A 21688-nucleotide genomic window follows, 5' to 3' on the forward strand; every position below is an offset into this window, starting at 1 on the left:
AGACGCTCGACTGAGGGGAAGAATGAGGGGAAGGCGAGGGCGGGGCAGTTAATGTGAGAGACAGCTCATCTCAACAAATCTCACAGTGGTCAACAGCTAACATAATCCCTCCATCACATCTCGGGGTGACGATGTATAGTCCGTGGAGGATGAGCTACTTCCATGAAAAGGCGGCTGCTTTATTCGGGGTGTGGCAGGAGAGCCCGTTTAAGAGGCGTGGCTTTACGCCCTAATCCTGTGGCTCCTACATGCAGCGCCTTGGAGGCCATTTTAATTCCTCCATCATTACAGGCACCGTCCCTGGAAAGCTTTAGTAAAGGTGACTGCTGACACTGTCATTCACAAGGACAATTTCAAAATGTCAGCCCATAGCTGAGATTTGTCTCATTAAAGTTGGTGGAGTCCATTATATCCATCCCCTCCTCCACCTGCCACACTCAATCAAGATGACTTGGAGAAATGAGGGGATTGAGGGGACTCATAATATGCTTATTTGCATTAGAGTTACAGTGAGACAGATGATCACTGACCAACAAGAAAGGCCTGTGGAAAAGGAAGTCAGCTGAGAGGGAAAACACTGCTGGCATTTGTAGAATTCACAAGCAGACCGAGCTTTGTTTCGTCTTTCCTTGCACATTGATGCCAGCTGGCAGGAGAGGTTTCCTCTAAGTAACATAAAAAAACAAGGGAAAAAAAAAATCTAAGTGTGACTGTGATAAAGACGCTGGCTCTCCATCCAAGGCGTTGTTCAACAGTCTTGTAACCTGAAGATTTACATACAGCTTTAATAGCCCAGCTCTTCATCCAAAACATATCAGCACACATGTAGATGCGGGGCTTTCACTTTCTGTTTCCCTTTGATCAGTTTCACTCACCTCAGTTCTTAAATGTGAAGCTGACGGGGGAAATTTCGCATCATCAGCAATGTGGCTGCGTTGGACAACGTTGCAGACAAACCTCTGAGCCTCCAGTTTGTTTTAATCAGCTGTTACTAAGCTTTTTTGGATGCTTCCTTATTAACACTTGGCAAACTTTTCCAGTCGTGGTCCTCTCAGAGACTCGTCTCCTCCCGGTCATCTTCTTCTCAAACTTCTTCTTTGTGACTTTTGGAGTATTTTTTGATAAAATATGATGAAAAATATTAATAAAGACTCAACTGGTTGGTTAACAGAGAACATTGTTACCTTTTCAGTGCCCAACCTCTGGGTGTGGAACCTGATTTAACGGCGGACATGCTTTATGATCATAGTTAATGACTTCTAAATTAATTGTTTGCCACTTAGTTTTAATAGATACATAAGCAAAAACTGAGTTGCATCATTTTCACTTATCAAATCATTATTCACAGCACTGCAAAACCAACCAATGTTTTGCATGAATGTGCAGAAAATGCATCAGAACTACACTGGATTTAAAAAGAAAAATTAAAATTGCTAATGTTTATTCACCCTCATTTGTAAAAGATGTAGAAAGAAAAAGAAACATAAGCTGAGTTTCATGTAAAAGGACGAAAAAAAGACACCAGTCTATGTGAAGCTGCATGGCATTCTGATCAGCTGAGGGTAAAGCGGAAGGTGCACACCAACAAAGGCATATGAGCATTTCTGAACATCTGTTTCAAGGAAAACCAAGAAGGTAATGTTTGCCATAACAGTGACACCGTTTATATATTTAATCCAGCGTGGTGAAATAATGAAGCGATGATCAGCCACAGTACGTTGTTGGAACAAGGTCAACAGGAGTTAAAAAAGGTCAATTGCCTAAGCCTGCATGTGAGTATTAGGGCGTATGACAATACGACTGTAGAGTCAGTAGACACTCGTGCCACAAGTACATTTTCAATAGTGCTTCAGTCTGTAGAGGAGCACTTCAAGGTGGCACATGTCGTTCAAGTCACAACACTGCAAGAACTAGTAAATACAAGGACATGAAGACACGTAACACTTACATCAGCTTACCATTTATCAGCTGCACTCTGACAATACCGTCAGGAATATAGAAAATTACGTTTGAGTTTTTAGTGGAGGTACAATTATTGTCAACACCTCTCTAAAAGCCTTTCAATAATAAGCACATATAAATACTGTTTATGGGGGAACAGAAAGAAAGAAAAAAACAGCACAGTCCTTTTTCCTTAAAATGCATCATGGAAACAACTAGTGAAGGTGATGGAGGTGGAGGGAGGCTTTCTGATCAACCCAGGTAGTCTCCGAGTCTTGTGCCTTATACAAGTTCTCACTCTAGTGGTCTGAACATGAACTGCAGCTGATGGCCACACTGGGAGGAAGAAATGGCTGAAAGCTGCACTGTTTTTGCTTTTGCTGGTGTGGTCTGAGCCTCGATGACAGTGACTGCTTAGAAGCGGAAATGGATCGGGAGCTTCTTACTTCCAGAAGCCATTTTACAGTCCGAAGCGGGCGGGGGTGCGTCTGGGTGTCATGGGGACCTCTTCTTTCCTTCCTGGCGTGCAGATTTTCACCGCCCTGAATCAGGAGAGAGAAGGAGGTGCAGACAAGTTACTTCCTGTGGCAACATACACAACAAGAGCTTTATTCCTTATTGCGGTGTTTGGTCAACACTGAATGTTTCCTACTCTGGGTTAAAAGAGCTGGGTTTTTAAAGCTGCATGAAGAGGAGAATGAATGAAAAGACAGAGCGGTGTGTCTCTGTGAAGAGTGTTGGGACGTAGAGCCTGACGCCTCTGACAGTGCAATCTATCATCTTTAATTACAGCAGTGTGACACTGACACTTCTCTCGTGCCTCCCTCCTGCTAACACACACACACACACACACACACACACACACACACACACACACACACACACACACACACCTGCAGCAATTACAACAATCAGGCCATAACCTCCTTCTGTCAATCTGTCCCTGCTCTCTGGCTTACCGGTCACTTTGGGAGAAAATGTTGTGCTTCCCTTAACACACACGCTTCCAGTAGCTCCATTAAGCTCAGTGAACATGAATGTCTGACTGGTGGTGCATGTTTTATAACAGTGATACACTTTTTTTAGCGTAGTGTCAGCTGGCCCACTGACCATTCCTAAAGGACTAAATATATCTGAATACTTGATCTAACATGTTCCAGCTAATTTTTAATGTTATGTAAAGTTTTAAAATGTAATCACTGCTGACTGGTGTGCAACTGCACTATATGACAGATAACTACATCTACTTGGTGCACTCAATTAGATTTTTACCACATGCTCAGTTTGTCTGATAAATATTGTTTGTTTATTAAATGCTCCCCGCTCTCAAACAGCAGAAGTGGTAACTCGAACCTGCTGGAAAGTGCAATTTACACTTTACTATTACTAAATGCTTTTCAACCTAATGTGTCAACAGGAATCTGAGACTTTTCTTTTGAAATGTATTTAATATTTAGGATTTTTAGGGGGAGGGAGTAGAATTCATAAGAAGACCAAGCACATTACAGAATAAAACTGTCAAAATCTCTATTTCTGAAAACATATAAGACCATCCAACCACTTTCTTCTTCTGTCTTCGTGTGAGGTGCAGGATACACCCTGCAGAGGTTGCCAGTCTGTTGCAGGGCTAACACAGACAGAGAACCAACCAGTCACACTCCATTCACACCTCAGGTTAATTGAGAATCGCTGATTCACCTGACTCCGTGTATACTGTGGGAGGAAGCCACGCAAGGAGAACATGCAAACTCCACACAGAGAGATGGTGCTAACCATTGGAGTTAAAACTTGTTGCGTTGTCTCTTAAGCATTTCATATAGAACAAACACACAGGCTCCAAAAACACTCAATGCTCCCCATTTATACACAACACAAGCAACAGGGCTGTTTACTAATTCACAGCAGTGATCTGCGCTGCTGAGCAGGGAGACGGGTGATAAGCAGCTGCCACTCGAAAGCACGCCCGACAACATATTTCATCCCAGTCACACTGAACTCCGAGAGGAGACGCTCGTGAGGCCCGCCAGAGGACAAAGACAGCCACGAGCCCAGGAGAGCCTTCAACTTCATTATCACACGCCCAGCTTCCTCTTCTTAAATCTGATTCTTAATCCTATACCTCGAGTGTGATTATTTTCAACATATCTGTCACAGATGTGGCCACGCTAAGCTCGAGACAGAAAAACCAGCTGATTAATTAACAATAAAGGGACTTTTTTAAATTTGTCTTTATAACCCTATTTCTCTATGTAAAGCTCGGAGATGGGTGTGAAATTAATTTTTTTGGTCTAATTTGAAAATGAACATTCCCCTCCTTTCTCTGTTCTGCTATGGCACAATTTAAATTGCTGCAGTAATGGGGGTCAGCCAGGAGTCAATATTATTTCTTTTTGTCTCGTCTGGAGGGACCAGAGGTGAGAAAAGCTCATCATGAAGAGTGAGAAAGGTGGAGTAGAGGGAGGGAGGGAGGGAGGGGTGGAGATAGGGGATTGGCAGCAGGGTAGGTAAATTAAACGTTTCTAATCTTGACTGTGTATGGAAAATGAGGGCCACAGGGAACTATTGTTGGACGAGGCCCGTGTAGAGAACCAAAAGGAGGGGAGATTTGTTGCCGCCTTACCTCACGCTGCCGGCGTTGTTCTTCTTCTCCTGCTCTTCTCGACGAGCTCGCAGCTGCTCCTCGGCCATGGCCATCTCCTCCTCCATGTTGGTGATCTCCTCCTTGGCCCTGCGACGGTTCTCCTACAAGTTGAACACGGACAAATGGTTTAAAAAGAAAAATACAGAAATGTTTACATGCACAAGTCAATGTTAACATGTTATTCTAAAATCAGTGCTATTAACAATCTCCGCTCTTCTGAGAAGAGAATTTTATGGTGCAGGTAAGTCTAGTTCGTTTCACTTATAGATCTGTCTTTCTGCCTGAGGATATTTCCAGGTTGGAACAAGTGACTCCACCTGTCTACCACTGCCGCTTATCCAGAGGGAGGTGCTGGACCTCATTCTCCCAGGCCAACTTCTCCAGCTCATCCGGAGGCACTCCAAGGCGTTCCTAAGCCAGCTGAGATGTTAACTTTTCCAGCATATGCTGCTCTGCCCCGGGGGCCTTCTTCCACTAAGGCCAGAAACACCTCACCTGGAAGGCGTCCAGGAGGCAGCCTCGTCAAATGCCCAACGCACCTCAACTGGCTGGTTTCGATGTTGATATGTAGCAACTCTGAGTCCCTCACCCCGTCTCTATTCCCCAGCCACCTTCAGAGGAAGCTCATTTTTGCCGATTGTATCCATAATCTAATTTTTTTTGAGCTTGTGTTCATAAGGTGTCAATCTCACGCCTCCCTATCCCCTCACTTGTGAGGCCCGCCACAGAAACTCCTCCATTTGGGGCAACAGCTCATCCCCTAATCAGAGTGAGCAATCTACCCTGAGGAACATGGACTCAGACTTGTAGGTGCTGGATGCTGATTTAGCTCACTGGTTGAGCAGGTGCCCGAATGCCCTACAGCTGAAATGCAGCGGGCCTGGATTCCAGTCTGACCTGCAGCCCTTGGCTGCATGTCTTCCCCTGCTTTCTCTGCCCGTCTTTCTCTTCTCCTCTTTGCTGCTAAAAATATAAAATAAAAGTAAACCCTAAAAATAAATCTTTGGAGGTGCCAATTCTTATCCCAGCCACTTTACACTGTAGTGGAAGCTGATTAGACCAAGACAACCACATCATCTGCGAAGAGCAGAGACATGATCCTAAGTCTGTCAAAGTTGACACCACTTGGCTGCGACTAGGATTTCTATCCATAAAAGTTATGAACAAGGGCAGGCCTGATGGGAAAGGATCCGATTTACTGCTGGCGATGCAAGCCAAGCTCTCACTACGACTGAACAGGGAATAAATGGTTCATAGCAACGGGGCAGTCAGCCTGTACTCACAGGATGCTCACAGGGACACGGTCCACAAAACACATGTAGACTGGTTGGGCAAACTCCCACGCTCCCTCACGCACCTTTGAGGTGAATAAAGAGCCAGTCCAGTGCTCCACAACTAGGATGGAAACTACGTTACTCCTGAGTCTAAAAAATCTTTTTTTAAGAAAAGTTGCCACCACACCGAAAAGCTGATAAGGACCACAGCTACGGGTTACAAGGTAAATCTGAGGGGTCGAAACAAAAACAACACAAAAATGTATTTTTTATATTTACACAGAATTTCCCACCTCTCCCTCTGACCTTCCTGTCAGAGCTGCCTGCTCTTTCACCCCTTCCACAACCCCAGCATCCACCTGTATGCTGCTCCACCCATTTCTTGACTTACCTGTCTGCTTTTTCCAGCATGTTTGATGCTATAAAACATGGGTCCCAGTTCTGCTAGCCACTCTCCATCCACTGCAGTCACACACTGCATGTACTCCTGCAACACAAAGCACAAGTTAACATCAGCAACATTAAAAACCATCAACTGTTTTTTGCCAAAAATCTGCAGCAGTCAGTCTTCTTACCTTTGTGGTCATTACGAGCTCGTGGTAGATGATGTAGTCGGGAGTGTAGCCCATACCAAACAGGGAGCTGGTAGGATGGAGGTGACATGGCATACCTGTCCTCACATTCACATATTCCCCAATGCCCTGGGAGCAAACACATGCATAAATAAATTAAATGTTCAGGATCCTGGTTCCTGCAGTGTGCCTGTGCCTATGTTTGCACTATAAGGTCAGAGCAAAGCAGGTCATCTGGGCTAATTTGCTTCTCCACCTGGGTTGGACAGCAGGAAAATAAATTTAAAGTATATCCAGCATTACTATGATTGCTTGGGTTAGCTGCCTACACATAAGTCAAACTGAGAACCTTGATTATATAGTCATGATTTCAAATTTCCTTTCAGATTTTACCGCTGTATTAATGGGAGGCCAGGGGGGATATTTCACCACTCTGTAATTATGCTGCTATAAATCTGCCACAACCAGTCGCCACCAGGTGTAACATATTAACTGAAGGAAACCGTAAGTGAAGAAAGTACCTTGAGCTTGGCAGCCTGGTGGAAGTAAGCAGCACAGATGCATTTTCTGATGATGTCCCAGTCTGAACCACAGGAAACCAGGTTCATCCTCTGCTGCACCATGATGTCCTTCAACTGGGAGCGTACCTCACGCACCTGCACAAACACCAGATTTATTGGAGGTAGACCCCAACAGACAAAACAAGTCCAACCTGGCTGCTTACGATTGTTTTAAAAAATACATATCATTGCAATAATGTAACACCCTGAAAATCTCACAGGATTTAAACTTTGCCCAAACAGCAAACTTGACACTATTAACCATTAAAACTGCACAATATTCATATAACAGAGTTTACAAGTGCAAAGTGAATGAGAGAATAGGTGAAGCAGTGCAAGTCTGACCTTGCGCATGGCCTTGGTGTGGATGAAGTGCTCGTTGCACCAGATGCTAGAGTAATTGTTGTTCTTCCACTGCATGTACACATTAAGGTAGGTGAGGTGGTCACTCTCGGGGACTGAGAACTTCTCCCTCACCTGGTCACTCTCCTCCTCACGACCCTGTGAAATCACACAGACAGAGTTTAATATTTAAAAGTGTTTATTAGTGTTTAAAAATGCAACAGCTAACCAGCGTGTAGCAGAAACGTAATATTATACGGCAAATTTGTTTGGATGGAGTTATGTTCCCCGCCACGTAGCACAGTCCAACATTCATTTTCTTCACTTTTTCCTTTACTTTTGTTTTTTTTAAGTCTCCACTAATTCCTGAGGGAATTATCAGACTTTTAAGCTGCTAGTCACCAACTGTGTCTGTCTTCTGTCTGGTACAGTGAATTAGCTTTTCCACTGAAAAGGCAACAACTAAAAATAATGCCATGAGGGTGCTAAGAGTGAGCCAGAACAGTGCGCGTCTGAGGTGGAAACGATACGAAAGGGGGAAAAAAAGGAAAGCTTTTAAACTCCGAAGAGCTCCCTGGGCTTTATATGGACCAAAATATACTAAAACAGTGCAGATGTCAGGCTTTTGATGCGATTCTCATGTCATCATTTGCTTCTTAGAGCAAACCTTTTCACATTCAAGAAGTCATGTGACGGGAGCTCATATTTATTTTCGAGAAAAAACAACAAATCACATTGTTAAAAATTAAAAAAAAGGAGTTGTACCTTAGGTCTGTAAAAGATAGCTGGCACAGACAACATGGAGACGATGATGAGAATGTCAGCACTGCAGCCCATGTCACAGGACACTATCAGCATCTTAGAGAGGGCGGGGTCAAGCGGAAACTCCACCATCAGACGTCCCGTTGGTGTCAAAGCTCCTGAAAGGACGACAGAGGACACCGTGACAAACTCAGCGTGTGTGCAATATAAACGTACATGACATGTAAAGAATGTAGGAGGGACAAGTATTAAGATGAGTGGATAAGCTGCTTTTCCATCAAAAGCCTGCTGGCGTAAGGGAGAAGGCAGCATTGTGTGACACTTATTTATCTTTCACTGTGAGAGAGTAGAATGAACTGCTGACAGCTGAGAATACTTGTAGGGGAAAAAATAGAGTGTGAGATCAAAAAACTTTGCAGTTTCTGATTTAAATGATTAGACGAAAGAGTCTAAGAAGCTTACGAGGAGGAAAAGCAGAGTAGCAGAGAAGCCAGTTTGGGGCAGGTAAGCCTTAATCAGAGATAATCTGCTGTTAACACACCATACAGGGAATCATCAAAAGTCCCCCCTTATCCCCAAATCCCTAAATCCCCTGGAATCTGGCCAAGGATGAGACCAAAATGAGACCCGACCAGTCAAATCAAACACAGGATCAGTTACTAGGCAATTACTCCACTGGCTAAACCTCACAACTGTCTCCTCCAGGCCTGTTTGCAGCGTCTGCATTATCAATGCAGCATCCTTTACAGAAGCCGGTCTCGTGCCTGTGTTTGGGGTGTCACAATCACTATGTATCAGCTCAAAGCAGCGCTCAGAGGGGAAATGCAATTCCTAAATACCCAATATCCTCTGTCATCACTTCAGGAAAATGATTTATATTGTTTGGCCCTACTGGAAAAACGACTGACCTGGGCTAAGTCCAGCCTGCTACAACAAATTTGGTATATAATTTTACATGTCCATTTAACACAGATGGAGGATATAGAAATACATTTAGACTTAGTTTTATTTTATGTCATCACTAATCTGAAAATATAATACTTGTAATATAATAATTGTACACTTTTTTTAAAAGTCGACATACTAGAAATCAATTTAAATGGGGGGAGGATTTCCAGTTGGACACTAGACACAAACCTGTGTTGTCCAAAGCTCCCAAGATCCAGAGCTGGTACATGGAGTTGAGCATGTTATCCTCGGGTGGTGGATCCATGAAGTGGAAAAGGAGCAAATCCTGAACACCCAGAGACTTTAACAGCAGGACTACGTTGGCCAAGTTGGTTCTCTGGATCTCCGGTATGGTGGTGGTCAGCATCTCGTTCTTAAAGGCGCTCTGAGTGTACAGCCTGTTCGGGCGGAGGAGACACAGAGTAACGGTCAAACTGGTTTGCTTGTTTTTGAAGCAAACTGAGAGCTTAAATGGAGAAGATGAAATATGCTCATCTTATTATGTGGACACACGTCATTAGGAAAGTACCGAGCATACAGTCAGGTCCGTAAGCTTTTGGACTGTAAAACAAGCCGCTGCTGTGGATTTTAAAATCACACAGTCAAATAACTGAAATGCAGACTTCCAGCTTTAATTTGGAAGATTTTCATTATTTATTTTTTTACATGAACTGCAATTACAATTCAGTCATTTTCACACAGTTTGAAAATGTTTCCTTTTCCCTTCTCTTCCCATGATTTGGGAACAAGTTAATTTTGCTTTTATCTGTCACATTTTTTTCCTAGAACTGTGCGGGCTCTTTTAAATGTTTTATGGCAAACTCTAATCTGGATTTCCCATTCTTGACTTTAAACAGTGGTCTGCACCTCATCAAGGAAACTCTTGATACCCCCACCTACTTGATGGTGTTTTTGACTTTGTTAGATGTTGTGAAGCTGCTGACCTGGTCAGTATAATCATTATTTTTAAGAACATAGCAAATTGTTGATTTGACCCCTCCTAAAGTTTTTTGTTTTCAGCCTAACATCCTTCAGTCGTTAAACCACGAGGCAACAGGCCTCAACCGGTCATGATACTCCTTTCAGTGAACTTCTAAACAGTTAGTGCAATAATTTTATCAAACCCCTTGAATTAAAGCAAAAGTCTACATTTTTATCTTATTGAAAGTCCACTGTGGTGATGTACAGAGGCAAAGAAAGTGTCACTATCCAAATATTTATGGACCCGACTGTAGAACGACTGCAAAGGGAAATTTCAGGGAAACTTCCTGAGCATGGGTTAAAGTATCTCTTTCAGCAATTACAGCAGTCTGGTGTAGGTGCTTATAATTACAGGATGATTTGAACATTGAGGGATTTGAGCGTGTGTGGGTGCCTACTGCAGGCACCCACACACGCTCAAAGGATCTTTGAACAGGGAATTCTCCACACGAGCTGAGTAAATCACCGTGAATCTCTCTGTGCGCTCTCACATCCGCAGCTGCTCAAACGCCTCGACTGCGCCGTGTAAAGCTGTTCCAAAACCGATTCTTTGTATATTTTTGTGAGCTTGTGTGTTAAGAGCAGGTGGGTAGGATTTATCTCAGCATACGTGGGCCTCACAGCTCATTTCAAATACAAAATGCTTCACTATGTGTAGGCACGTCAGCAAGTCTCTATAATATGTTATAATAAGTTATAATATATCCAAAGAGCGAGGGGTCAAGTAAAACCTCTAAAAGGATCTCCTTTCCTGCTGTACAAACAGTCAAACTGCATGAAATCCTCCAGAGATTAGGCTTCTGGCACTCTCCCTCCTTTGCTGCCTCTGTCTGTCTTGAAGGCATGGCCACAACACACATGAACACAATTTGTGAACACATTAACAAACAGTTCAACCAGAATGATGCAAGCTTTTTAGACAAGCAGGAGCAGAATAAAAGCCTGACTCTAACCCCGGGTGGTTTGTTTCTGAATATGTGCCATTCAGCCAAAAATACATTTACAATTGTAATGTGGAACTGGATTGCACATAGTTACTGTGAGAGGGTTTTAAAACAGGCTGAATGAGAATATCTTCCCTCTTAAAGGATCAAAAGACTTTCAGTATTGAAAACAAGAAAAAGCCTGAGTTACAAAAAACAAAACTGCTAAAACTGTAAACTATGCACTAATTCCAGCTCAGAAATCCTGAATGTGCCATGTGAATGTGTCTGCACAAATACCGAGTGTGCATAAAGCAGACAAGGGCCTGAATATTACCTGTAACATTGCCCTGGTCCTGTACGTCCTGCTCGACCAGCACGCTGGTTGGCATTAGCTTGGCTAATAGGATAAACCTGGAGCGCGTCCATTCCAATGCGAGGATTAAAAACCTTTTGAATAGGGAAAAAAAAGGGAAGTAAATATCAATGGTGTCACTTTCCTTAAATACTGTACAGTAATAAAAATATCTTCAGCGGGATTGAGCTACCTTAAGTTTGCAATAGCCTGAATCCACAACAAACATGATACCATCCACAGTGAGGGACGTCTCTGCGATGTTTGTAGCGACTATGCATTTTCTCACACCATCTGGAGCCTAGCAAGCGACGAAAGAAAATTAATTAGCTGAAGGTTATTAGTTTGCGTAACATTTTTATTTAAATTAATTCACAAGTGATAAAAACCTTCTGGAAGATCTTGGCCTGGAGGTCAGATGGAAGCTGAGAGTAAATGGGAAGCACAGCTAGAGGAGGAGCATTTTCCAAGTCTTCCAAACGCTCCACAATCTGATCCGATGTCACCTGCAATAACAAGGAAATACTTAAAACTTTACCAGACTCTAAAACTAAGATATTTCCTCTATGTTTTTATTTTATTTTAGTTAGTTTCGTTTTCCAAGTTCACAAAATTGATTCAGTTAGTTTTCTCAAAAATTTTGCTTTTCTCTTTTTTACTAAAACTAGAATAACTTTGGTGAGAGCACACAAACCAAAACAATAAATAAAAAATTATATATATATATATATGTATCACAGTCATGTTGCTTACTTCAATGTCCTCTTGCCCAGGCATAAAAATGAGGATGTCTCCCACCAGCCCACTGAGGTGAATCTGCAATGCTTGCTTCACAGCTGCCTCCACGTAGTCCTCCTGAGGTGTCTACAAAGCACCAGACACAACAAATCATCCAGACTTTGCATAATATATGAACTAGTTGTATTTCATAAACTGAAAGCTTCATGTTGAGGTAAAAATATGGCAACCTAATTTACGTTTATTACACGTATGATACAAGGTTCACAGATAGGCTCTTATACCCGAAATAAGGAATAAAAACATAAACATACCTTGCTAAACAAAATGTCAACTGGAAATGTTCTCCCTGGAATATGGAATATAGGTACGTTGCCAAAAAATGATGCAAACTTGTCAGAATCCATGGTTGCAGACGTAACTATGAGTTTCAAATCGGTGCGCCGAGATACAACCTGATAGGAAAAGCAAACAGAAGTGAAGAGCTTGCTTGACATCATCGAGTATTCTTCTCATAAAAGTATGTTGTACCGACCTCACGCAGCAGACCGAACAGCACGTCAGTATTCAGTGAGCGCTCGTGAGCTTCGTCCATTATAACAGCACTGTAGTGGTCCAGGTCCGACTCCCTCAGTGACTCCCTGAGCAGGATTCCATCTGTCATGTACTTTATCAGAGTTTTCTCAGATGTACAGTCCTCAAATCGGATTGCGTAACCAACCTAGAGGAAACATTGTCAAAATAATCAAGTGAAACTGGAAAAAAAAAAAAATGTGAGAGAATTACCACTAAGCCAATACTCCTGTGTGACATGCACAGATATTAATTTTAATAAAAATGAAGGGGGGGAAGCAATTAAAGCAAAGATAGTACCTACTGACAGAAGTAAAACAGAATTATTTTAAACCCTCTAAAAAAATAGGTTCTCCCTTTACCTACTACTATTTTTCAGCACTTGAAGTTGATTATTTCATTCACTGCCACATTCCAGGTCGCTAACAAACCTGATATTTTCCTCTTGCCCACTAGATGGCAGTGTTACACAGAATATGCAAGATGGCTCCAGTGTGTTGGCTTTACCTCCTCTCCGAGGTTGGTGCCGATCTCCTCGCTGACTCTCTTGGCCACGCTCATGGCAGCCACTCTTCTGGGCTGAGTACAACCCACCATGCCGTATCTGGTGTAGCCATCCTCGTGCAGGTACTGGGTCAGCTGGGTGGTCTTCCCACTGCCGGTTTCCCCAACAACAATCACTATGCTGTTGTCCCTGCAGTTTGCAGTAAACACAATTAAAAATTGAAGGTTATACTCAAAGAACTCATCTCAGTTTTAATACGAGTTTCTTGTGACTAATTCCACCATCCATTAAATTGTAAGCAAATCAAATAAACTGCTTAGTTGATGAGTGTAAACAAATATTTGTCCAATCACCCACATCCCTCTGTCTTTTAATGTCAAACACATTTTAAAGGTGGAAAACAACCAACATAGTCTTGGTATCAATACCTTATGATATTAAGAAGCTGCTGTCTGACTGCAAAGATAGGCAGGTACTGTCTCTGCTCCAGAATGCTCTTCTTCTTAGCAAATTCACTGCTGGCCTCGCTCTTCTCTTTCATGTGGTCTGCAAATTTTTGCTCTGCTCTGTAAAGAAAACAACAAAAAAATGAATACAGTAGATCAGACAAACACTAGACTTCAATGCTACAAGCCAGATTATTAATAAAAGAGAAAATGTCTGTCAGCTCACCTGTAATCTACTTTGCCATCCTCTCCTACAGCTTTGCCCCCTGGCATGTCTTCATCCTCCGTCTTCTTAATACCCATGATATCCCCCAACTTGGTGCCCGCCAATTCCCAGTGTTTGTGCTGTGCCTGAAAACATAATTAAGGGCAAGTACACATATTCAGATCAGAAAAAGAGTGAACACAGCATCTGGTGTCAGAGTCATCCAATAGTTTTGCCTCATTAATGATTTATTCCTCACACCGACACGGATTAAAATATTGTGATTATTCATTTAATGAAGGAATGTTAGACAACAGTAGCATAAGACATGCGTTCGTAAGCCTATCACAATTTATTTACATATTAATTTCATTTGTTAGAGATTTGGATCGTATGTGGCTTCCTACACAACTGTGCAATACCAAACTACACAATGTATATGACACCTTGCACAATAATAGGGCATTTAATAGATTACATTATTACAATCAGGAATCTGTAATATGATCATAGATCTGTTATTATCATATTATTATTATATAATGTATCTACTGTGCAACACTTTCAGGCATTTTAGATATCTAGAGTCTTTATTTTGTAATTCCATGAGGCAGGTGTCCCATCAGTCCCACGTTCATTCTGCAGCATGACACAACAATCCCAAAACCAAAGCCAGTTATAAAGAAATGTCTTCAGTGTTCAGAAGGGCAAGGAATCCTGCAGCAGCTTTACATACTTTTGCACACTAAGTTATATTGTGCACTGCACTAAATGCCATTACCATTCTCAGACTGAACCAGCATGAAGTCTGAGGCAGGGTCACTAAATCATTTTCTGTGAACCTGTCTGAGTGGAATTGCATGCCCAGCATACCTTCTTTCGCTCTTTCTGCTCACGATGTTTACGGACCAGCTGGCTGCCCTTTCTAGAGATGATGGCCATATCAGAAGTAGGATCTTTCACAGGGATGACAGGTTCTGGCTGCAGGAGGACAAACACACACATATTGACACTAAAATTGCTAAGAAATTCCTCAAGCGTAATCATGAGACAAATATAACATCTCAGAGATTGAAAATGTTAATGATGAGAGGCTTTACCTGTTTAGTGAAGACTATTCTTCCATCCAGGAAGGGAGGGACCAGGTTATGAACCAGCAGGTGAACCTTGGCGGCATTGTCCTCCTCAAAATCTTCATCCACTTCCAACCTTTGCACCACACCACTGGTCAGCATTCGATTGGTCTCCCACCGTTCGTTGTCCTTTAACAAGAATCACAGCCTCTTACAAAGGTATACCCACACAAGATCACCGCCCCATCTCGGTGTCTTAGATCTTCTTCTTCCCTTTCTCTCTCTGTCCAACCTCCCGTCTTGCCACCATGGGGAGCAGGGCTTTCAGCTGCTCTGCTCCTTGACTCTGGAAATATCTCTTCCATCTCTCTCTTTAAGACCCAACTCAAAACTCACTTGTTCAAAATAGCTTATCCCACATAACCTCTCCACTCTCCTATTTTAAATTTGTTTTATGACTTATTCTTTTATGATTGTGTAAACTGCTTGCTTTTATTATTCTGTGTCCTTGAGTGTTCTGAAAGGCACTTTCAAATAAAATGTATTATTATTATTATTATTATTATTATTATTATTATTATTATTATTATTAAAAGACATGCACACACACAAAGATCACCTGCATGCAGTGGCAAGTCATGTATACAGATACACAGAAGATTTGCCACTGCATGCAGGTGTACAGTTCTGATTTTGGTAAATATTGAAGCAGAATGGTTGTACCTCATTGATCTGTCGTTTCTGGGCAGATATTCTTTTTTGAGTCTGCTTCTGAAGTATTTGCTCTCTCTTCTTTACGTAGTCGTCAGAGGTGGAAGTGAAAGGGTTGTGGAACTCATCATAGCCTTCATCCATCATGTACCAGTCTCTGTCAGCTTGCTGTAATTTCAGTTAAATAATCAGATAACAGAAAAAAAAAATGCTTATATATGAGGCATGAAGGAGTGATAATTTTGTACTCACCTTCTGGTCTTCCTCCCACTGTTCTTTCTCGTCCTCATTATCAAACATAATTCCTGCACCACCTTCTTCTTTCCTCCCTGAAGAAAAGACAAAGAAATTAAATTTCTCCGACATACTATAAATGTTGAATGAAGGTTCAATTTAGCTTCTTTTTTTTTTAACAGTACCTTTTCCTTGTGATAAACGAGGTGTGGACCCCAAATGCTTTCGGTCATTGGCCCATTCATTATACTTATAGGATGGGGTAGGCAGGGGCGTGTCGTCAGGATAACGACCTGATCTAACTGATCTAAAAGCAGATAAATGGGAAGTTAGCATCGAGTGGCAGTTAAGCATTTCACACAAAGTGCAATCATATTTACAAAAGCCTCTGATGAATCTAAGAAACTGATGATAACAGTATGATCATAACAGTTGGTGATACGCAGCAAAGAGCTGTGAATTTTATTTTTTATAAAATACAAATAGCCATGCTGCCAAATAACATTTAGAGCTGAAAATAATTCTAAATGCAATTCAATATCTTGTATTCTGTGTGGGGTTACATATATAATATCAGTTTTGATCAGTACAAAGAAATAAATAAAAATTACAGGTCCTGAGTAGGGATGGGTATCGTTTAGGTTTTATCCGATACCGGTGCCAAACCGGTACTTTTGAAACGGTGCCGGTGCTTAAACGGTGCTCAAACCGGTGCTTAAAGAATGGAGAACACCAACTTTGTCCAAAAACCTCTCATGTTCAGCTGTTTTTTTGTAAAAAGATAACAATGTTAGCCTTTTCTGCAGCTATAGGGCATATATGGTATCACTCTTGGCTGGAAGCAGTGCTTAAACAATGGAAAAAACACAAACTTTGTCCAAAAACCTCTCATGTTTAGCTGTTTTCCACTTTTTCTTTGGTCATTTTAGCCTTTTTGGCCAGGGTGAAGGGAGTATCTGCCATCAAACAAGAAGACAGCCGCATGTAGCTATGATGATGTTTGCTAGTTCACCTTACATGCATTAATGTAATAGCGTGGTTAGCCTACTCAACGTAAATTACACACGAACAACATTAAGCTACTCACGCAGAGAAGAACGGCTGCTGCTGCCATCATCATCATCATCATTTCTGCTACACTGGCAGGGCTAGGGGCCAGGACTCTATTCTTCGGGTTTTTGGGGGATGTTGCTCCGGGTCCGATAACTGGCAACCCACCCGCAGTAGATGTGCACGGAGTGAGGTCTCGCAGCAAGCTATCAAATACGGCGCATTTCTCGGCTTTTAAAAAAAACGCTATGCGTCACCAGGTGTTTCATCGGATTTGAGGTGTTACCTCCTTTGACAGTATCACAGTATCAGCTTAAAGCACTTGTTGCAGGCTGCTGAGTTTGCATATTTTGCTGTGAAGTACAGCCATACATTTGACCGGTCCTCCTTGGGCATTTTTAATCTGTAGCTCTGCTCTAAAAGAACGTACGTACCTGGACCCGCCTACTATCCTCGGAAACGTAAAATGATTGGCTAGAATCTAAAGTGTATCACAGCTCAGGAACAAAAAGCACCGAAATAAAGCACCGAAATGTGCGCTGCTTTTCGGTCTGGTTACAACCGTTTATGTCAGAACCGGTGCCATCATGGCACCGGATACAGGTACCCATCCCTAGTCCTGAGTCACAAAAATTTAAGCTACAATACACGACAGTTGCTCACCTGTCCCTTCTCTCACTCTCTCGGCCAGAGCGTTGGCTTCTTTCCGAGCGGTCGGACTCTCTGTGAGACGGGGCAGGGGAAGGAGATTCCCACTGGGAATGCCTTGAGCTGCCAAAACCACTGTCATCCTCATCCCAGTTGGAGCGGGAGGGAGTGAAAGAATCTATGTAAAAACAAAAGAAGGTAAGTGATCAAGTTGAATACACAACATTTTGTACATGGCAATAAAACAAATTCAAATAAAAGCAAAAAACCTCTGGGACGACTCTGTGGAGTTTGGGGTTCATCTCTCTTACTGCCCCGGCTGATGCGATCGGACCACCCATCCCTCTGTGAGCGTTCACTCCTCTCACTGCGCTCCCAACGCTCCGACCGACTGCTGCTGCTGCCACGGCTATAGCCGCTCTCGCGGTCATCTAACAGACAAAAGCAAAGGAATCTCAGCATCCTCAACTGATCTAATATTTGCTTTCATTATCACCTGATCTACAACGTTAAAACAAAAAACAAACCAAAAAAAACAAAGGAATATCCAGAGTTTTGAGTGGTTCTTTCTTACAAATACTAAAAAAAGGAAAAGAAATATCACACTAAAATCACGATGGATGGACTAAAACCAAAAGTCAATTTTAATGACTATTAGAAAACCAAATGATTTATGGAGTCACCTCTTTCACTGCGTCGGTCTCTGCCCTTATCTCTACTCCTTTCTCGGTCTCTCTCTCTGTTTCTGTCCTCTTTAGAGGAGGCATAGACTCCATGCTCGCGCCTCTCCTTCTCCCTCTGCTGGTGTCTGCGTCTGAACTCTTCGCTGACCCCTCCAGGGTTTGAGGGCGTCTCTGAACCAGTCACACGATACTTCCTGCTAGCGAGACAAAAATAAAAGATTCTTAATTACATTATAGGATTTCTGATGAGAATTCCTCAGTCAAGTACACCATGACTTTTTGCTCTCTGCACCATTTCCAAGTCACGATCCCATATACGAATAAACTATAAAACAGCACATTGTAAAAACTTTATCTACAAGCCACAATGAAATCTTTTTAAGCTCATAAAATGAATGGAATACCTTTCTATCTATTCTTTGTAGAGTGTTCACACTTACCTCTCTTTTTTAGCAGTGCTATTGTTATCACTGTCTTCTTCATCAGATCCAGAGTCACTTTTACCTTCCTCCCAGTCTTTGTAGGAGGAAACCTTTGACTTCTTGCTACTCCTGTCATCACTGCTAGAATCTGCTTGTTCCTTAGTCTCACGCTCCTTCCTTTTCTGTGCTGCCAGAAGATCCAAGCCCAGTAAAGATGTGCGTGGAGTGGGTGCCCGAAATACATGGGGCTCTGCAGCAGCGCTCTTCTTCTTTACAATCAGACCTCCAACTTGAACGGTCGGATCGGATCCTTCCAGCCTATGCATTGACACGTCATCATCCATTATCTGTGAAGAAGTTATGATATGAGAAGGAGTGCTAGTAATCTTTGCTGGTGATATCACCATTGATAACATAATTACATTCTATCTCAGGTTTTTTTTTTTTTGCATATTTATTACACTTTTATGTTGCAGATCATCAAACTAAATTTTAAATGATGATTTTACTTATTAAGGAAAAAAGTTAACCTGGTCCTATGTAAAAAAGTAATTGCCTCAAGTGCTTGTGATAACTACTAATGAGTCTTTCACATCATCCCAGAGGAATCACCGTGCCCACACTTCTGTCCAGAACTGCTTTAATTCAGCCACCTGGCAAAGCATCTCGATTGGATTCAACTCCAATCGTGTGTATTTACTCGGGTTATATTTACCAGGAAGGAGACAAATACTTTTTCACAGCACTGTATCGATAGGCCGTCATTTGACAGTCATACTCAGAGTCCAAGCTAGGCTCCAATCAATAATCCAAACCACAGAGTAATAACATTTAAATTATTTACTTATTGACCAACTACTGATGTTTGAAAAAAAAAAAAAAACCTCCAGGATATGAAGTAGCAATAATAACTTTTTACCCCGATCCAAAATGAAATAAATAAATCTTTGGTGGGAAATAAGTCACATATGTATTAGTACCTATCACTTTTTTTTTTTTTTTTTTTTTATATTATTTGCACAGAAATGCACAACAATTATGGCAATCTCTACAAAGATTCTATTTTGCCAACATGAAATAGTATCAGAACAGGCTGAATTCCAGCATATAGAAGATAGATAATGAACAGGAAGTACAAACAACAACAAATAAATAAATAAAATCAAACCCCAAACAGAATCAAAGCAAACAAACAAAACAAAACAAAACAACAACAAAAAAACCAAACAAACAAAGAAAAAAAAAGACATTATACCTTAGGGGTTTTCTAGCAGATCTAGTTCAATAATCATATGATTCAGAACCAGAGCTTGTTTTTTGTCCATAAATTTAACAGATGAGAGGAAGAGGCAGAGTTCTTTGTGAAAATTAAAAAAAGGACGGCTTTGTTTTCAGAAAACGACATTTGTGAATGAAGAATTTCCCCATAATAATTATTACATTTAAAACATTTTCAAGCTTCTTTTCTTTTCTTAGAGAACCAAAGATAATATCATTTTTAGAAAATTCAAGTAAGTTTGGAATCTTTGGAAAGAGCCAGTAGTGCACATCGTTCCACAGGGCTTTACAGAATATACAATCATAAAATAAATGTTCTGTTGATTCAATATCCCCATCACAAAAAGAGCAAGAATTATTATCAATAGCAAAGCGACGTCTGAGAAATTCTTTGGAAGGGTAAATACCAGAGAGTATTTTGTAGTGGACCTCCTTAGCTTTGGGAGGAATGGGAAGTTTTAGGTAATTTTTTCTGATCTCTTTCTTTTGATCACCGGAGAACAGATGTGAGATGGAATTTGGATTGGATCTATAAGGGAAAAAAACATTAGTAAATAATTCCCTAATTTGGGAGTTTTTTAGACTGTTAGCTGTAATGTTATGCCCATTTACCAAGAGTTCAGGGAGGTCAGGGGATCTATAGTCAGGGTTTTGAAAAAGATTATATGCTGTACATAGAATGTTTTGAGGGATAGCCTTAGTAATTTTTTGAAATTCTTTGTTATTTATTTGCAGATTATAATTGGTGGTGAAATCTTCTAATAAAATTTTACCTCTATCATTTAACAAATGCATCACTGACCAGATGCCCTTATCGTACCATTTTTTTTATAAAGATTGATTTGTTTCCAACGTTTATGTAGCGACAGTTCCATAGGGGAGTGTTGTGTGGGCTATAGTTATGTTTGTATATTAATTTCCAGTATAATAAAACTTGCTGGTGAAAGGAAGAGAGCTTTATGGGGAGGTTTTTTATGTCAAAATCACATCTAAGTAAAAGATTAATTCCGCCTAGATCTGAGAATATTTTGCTTGGAATGTGAAACCAAAGGCTATTTTGGCTTCTTAAAAATGACCTAAGCCAATTTATTTTTAGGGTGCCATTTAAGCTGTCAAATTCACCTATCACATTAATAGTATCAAAACCTAACTTGAGGCTCTATACGCTTCCGCTGTAGTTGGTAACATGCTTACGTAAGCTCTACGCATTATGTTTAAGCAGCTAACATTGCTCCATAAAAGAGCTAGTGGGTAAGAGTATTAGTTTCATTTAAAAAACTAACTATCACGTACCTCAGACTGAGCGGCTAGCCTCGGCTAGCCTTCGAGCTGCTAGTGTCCAGACAAGAAGGCGCAAAAATGCCGCGTGTTTCTGTCAGCGTAAAATACAAACACTCTCACATGAACGTAAACATCTGGGGCCAACGTATGGACCACAAAATGAATCACAAAACCACCACTAATGGCGTCAAAGAAAACGATTAACGATCGGTTTTCGTAAACTCAACGCGTATGTTTACAGATGAGGGAGCAGCCATTGCAATCCCACAATCCTTCTTCTTCTTCTTCTTCTTCTTTGTACGGCGATACCAAACCGTACAAATGAAAAAGCGCCGCTTCTGGTTTGAAGTGATTATTACATCTCTTATATTTTTTTCTATATTTTATGTTCAGAATCAGAATCAGAAAAGGGTTTATTGCCAAATGCTGAGCAGATTTACAACGTTAGGAAATTGCTGCGGTACTCAGTGCGAAACATACTATAACACAAACACTTAAATAAAAAACAAAGAATAAATAAAAATAAGAAAAGTGCTAAGCCG

General features: G+C 41.3%; 1 protein-coding gene across 2 annotated transcripts; it reads right to left on the reverse strand.

Moving 5' to 3' along the window:
* Positions 1-1264: 1264 nt before the first annotated feature.
* dhx38 (DEAH (Asp-Glu-Ala-His) box polypeptide 38) lies at positions 1265-21434 on the reverse strand. Of its 2 annotated transcripts, none has more exons than XM_084933906.1 (27): positions 21159-21434; positions 18606-18934; positions 18166-18359; positions 17752-17913; positions 17498-17660; positions 15970-16091; positions 15803-15879; positions 15563-15718; positions 14867-15028; positions 14640-14747; positions 13788-13912; positions 13544-13681; positions 13118-13304; positions 12573-12758; positions 12352-12492; positions 12053-12163; positions 11689-11805; positions 11493-11600; positions 11282-11394; positions 9230-9438; positions 8096-8250; positions 7334-7489; positions 6950-7084; positions 6432-6557; positions 6248-6343; positions 4562-4683; positions 1265-2483 (listed from the first exon to the last, which is right to left on the reverse strand). In XM_084933906.1, exons 2-27 carry the CDS (start codon positions 18929-18931, stop codon positions 2402-2404), a joined length of 3777 nt encoding a protein of 1258 aa, XP_084790032.1. In that variant the 5' UTR covers positions 18932-18934; positions 21159-21434; the 3' UTR covers positions 1265-2401. The 2 variants fall into 2 exon arrangements, with proteins under 2 accessions (XP_084790032.1, XP_084790024.1); XM_084933898.1 differs by having other exon boundaries at positions 18166-18362.
* Between the last annotated feature and the right edge of the window lie 254 nt (positions 21435-21688).

This window comes from Perissodus microlepis, chromosome 1 (genome assembly GCF_051167445.1).
Source record: "Perissodus microlepis isolate ML-2025 ecotype Zambia chromosome 1, ASM5116744v1, whole genome shotgun sequence".
NCBI classification, from domain to species: Eukaryota; Metazoa; Chordata; class Actinopteri; order Cichliformes; family Cichlidae; genus Perissodus; species Perissodus microlepis.